This window comes from Aplysia californica, unplaced genomic scaffold, assembly GCF_000002075.1.
Source record: "Aplysia californica isolate F4 #8 unplaced genomic scaffold, AplCal3.0 scaffold00704, whole genome shotgun sequence".
Taxonomy (NCBI): Eukaryota; Metazoa; Mollusca; class Gastropoda; order Aplysiida; family Aplysiidae; genus Aplysia; species Aplysia californica.
The window spans coordinates 72,969-75,011 of record NW_004797974.1 but is presented as its reverse complement, the minus strand read 5'-3'; the positions used below and the strand labels follow the sequence as shown (position 1 = coordinate 75,011).

The window sequence follows — 2,043 nt, the reverse complement described above, 5'->3', positions numbered from 1 at the left end:
GGAAAAAAAACCCCAAGAAAAACATTATTTAGCAAGCGTTGCAACAACAACAACAAAATCAACAACACCAACAACAAAATCAACAACAACCACCACCATACCATACCCCTGCCCTCCCCACCCCCTGCACCACCACCACCACTAAGACGACTCACCATAAAGCCCTTATACCACTGTTTGATCTCGTCCTTGTTGAAGTTGGTGTTCTCCTGCAGAAACCTCAAGTCCTCCTTGGACAGCTGCGACATTCCCTTTCCCATCCTGGCGAGTTTCGGTTATCCGGTTATCCGGTTATCCACACAGGTGAAGTAAATCCAAAACAATCTTCAGAAAAATCAAGAAATCTCGGAGAAATAATCCTCGGGGTAGCCAGTCGCCGAAAGCTTGTTGTAGGTGACAAACACACTTCTTCACAGTTGATGAACACAGTGGTGGTTGTTGTCAGGGGCAGAAATCTGAAAAGACATTTGGAAATGAAACAATGACATCTGCTTTGTTTGAGTCAATTAGTCTTAGTAAGTGTATTACGGCACTTGCAACACAATAAGGTTATATAAGTGCCAAAGATTAGAGGTGTTACAAGAGAGTAATAAACACACATTTAGTGTTTTAAGGCACTTTCAACACAATAAGGTCATGTATAAGTGCTGAAGAATTGATGTATTACAAGAGAGTAACATACACAAAAAAGGAGAGATAAGGACGATAGATGTTTGAAAGGAAGGAAGGAGCAAAACACACTAGAGCACCCGTCAACCACCCACAACAGTCACTTACAGCAGGGACAGGGTAAGAAAGAAAGACAGAAACTATGCATGGTAAGGAAAGACATCGACTTACGACTGTCAGCCTCTAACCACCAATCCAAATCTGCTCTTAATTAAATCAAAAACGTCAAAACGATATCTAAAAAAGAACGGTTCTTTTTCGTCACCTAACCACTCTTACGTCAGCCACTCGCCATAATAAGTGTCATGTCGTAGTGGAATAGGCGCTAGTCAATTTTTCGGGCATATGGAGTTATTGATATAACCTTAAAGCCTGTCCACTTGTCTTGCTTTTGATGAAAAAAAGAATGAAATCCAATTCAAGATATTTGTGAAAATGGCCGCCAAAGCTGAGTTAATTCCTTAGCTTGATAGTCCGTGGAAACTGAAAATTTACATATTTTATGCCTTTAATCAACGTTTTTCAGTAAAACCCACACAGAAATGTGTTCTTTAAAGGGCAAAAAGGGTGTTGAGCTAAAAAATAATAATTAAAAAAAACAAACGGAAAAAGTGCCAGTTTCTTGAGTTTCATTATCTTGACTAGCACCTGATTTCACCACGCTGCCTCACATATTATTATGTTGTGGTCGTTTGTTTTCAACGTTAGCAGAAACACCTGTCGCATTTAGGCATTAGAGCTATACACGGTAAATATGTAAATTAAAATGTGTCACAACGCGTCGGAATCAGGCGCCTGTCAAATTTAGGGCCTACAAAGTTATCTGCATCATCTTAACGCTTGTTCATATATTTCTTGCTTAGGATGAAACAAACAAATATTCATCTAGCTAGAAAAGAAGTAGAGTTATTCGCGATTGAAGGCGGCGGGGGTCGCCTGGTATCACAGATTAGCGAGAAAAACGGCCGCTTATAAGTCTACTGACTTCAAAAGTTTGAGTGTCCTTGGAAAAAAGCAATTATATTTGTTCCTTTGGTCTGCGTTTTCCTGCTAAATCCAGGAAGAAAAATGTGCATTTAAATAGACGTAAAAATGTGGAGTAAAAAATATTTTAAAATAAATAATGTTCCCAATGGGTGTAAGAATATCGATTTCATAAATTTCCTTGTTTTGACCAGGGCCTGATTACTCCACAATGCCTCGCTAATGTTTTATGCCCACCTTCGACAGAATATAGATAATTTAAGCGGGCGGGTTACTTCGACTCCGTCAGGTTCACCTCCGGCTGAGTGAGATATAGCAGATAGCAGCACAGAAGACTGTCTGTCTGTCTGTCTGTCTGTCTGTCTGTCTGTCTGTCTGTCTGTCTGTCTG

At 39.9% G+C, this 2,043-nt stretch overlaps 1 protein-coding gene across 1 annotated transcript in view; it reads right to left on the bottom strand.

Annotated features, from left to right (window-relative positions):
• Positions 1 to 155: 155 nt before the first annotated feature.
• LOC106013182 (neuronal calcium sensor 2) overlaps positions 156 to 2,043 on the bottom strand; it is a gene marked incomplete at its 3' end in the record, with an annotated part of 45,666 nt that continues 43,778 nt past the window's right edge. Inside the window, 1 exon segment of the mRNA XM_013088214.1 lies at positions 156 to 455. Within this exon segment, the coding sequence (XP_012943668.1) occupies positions 156 to 260 (105 nt within the window).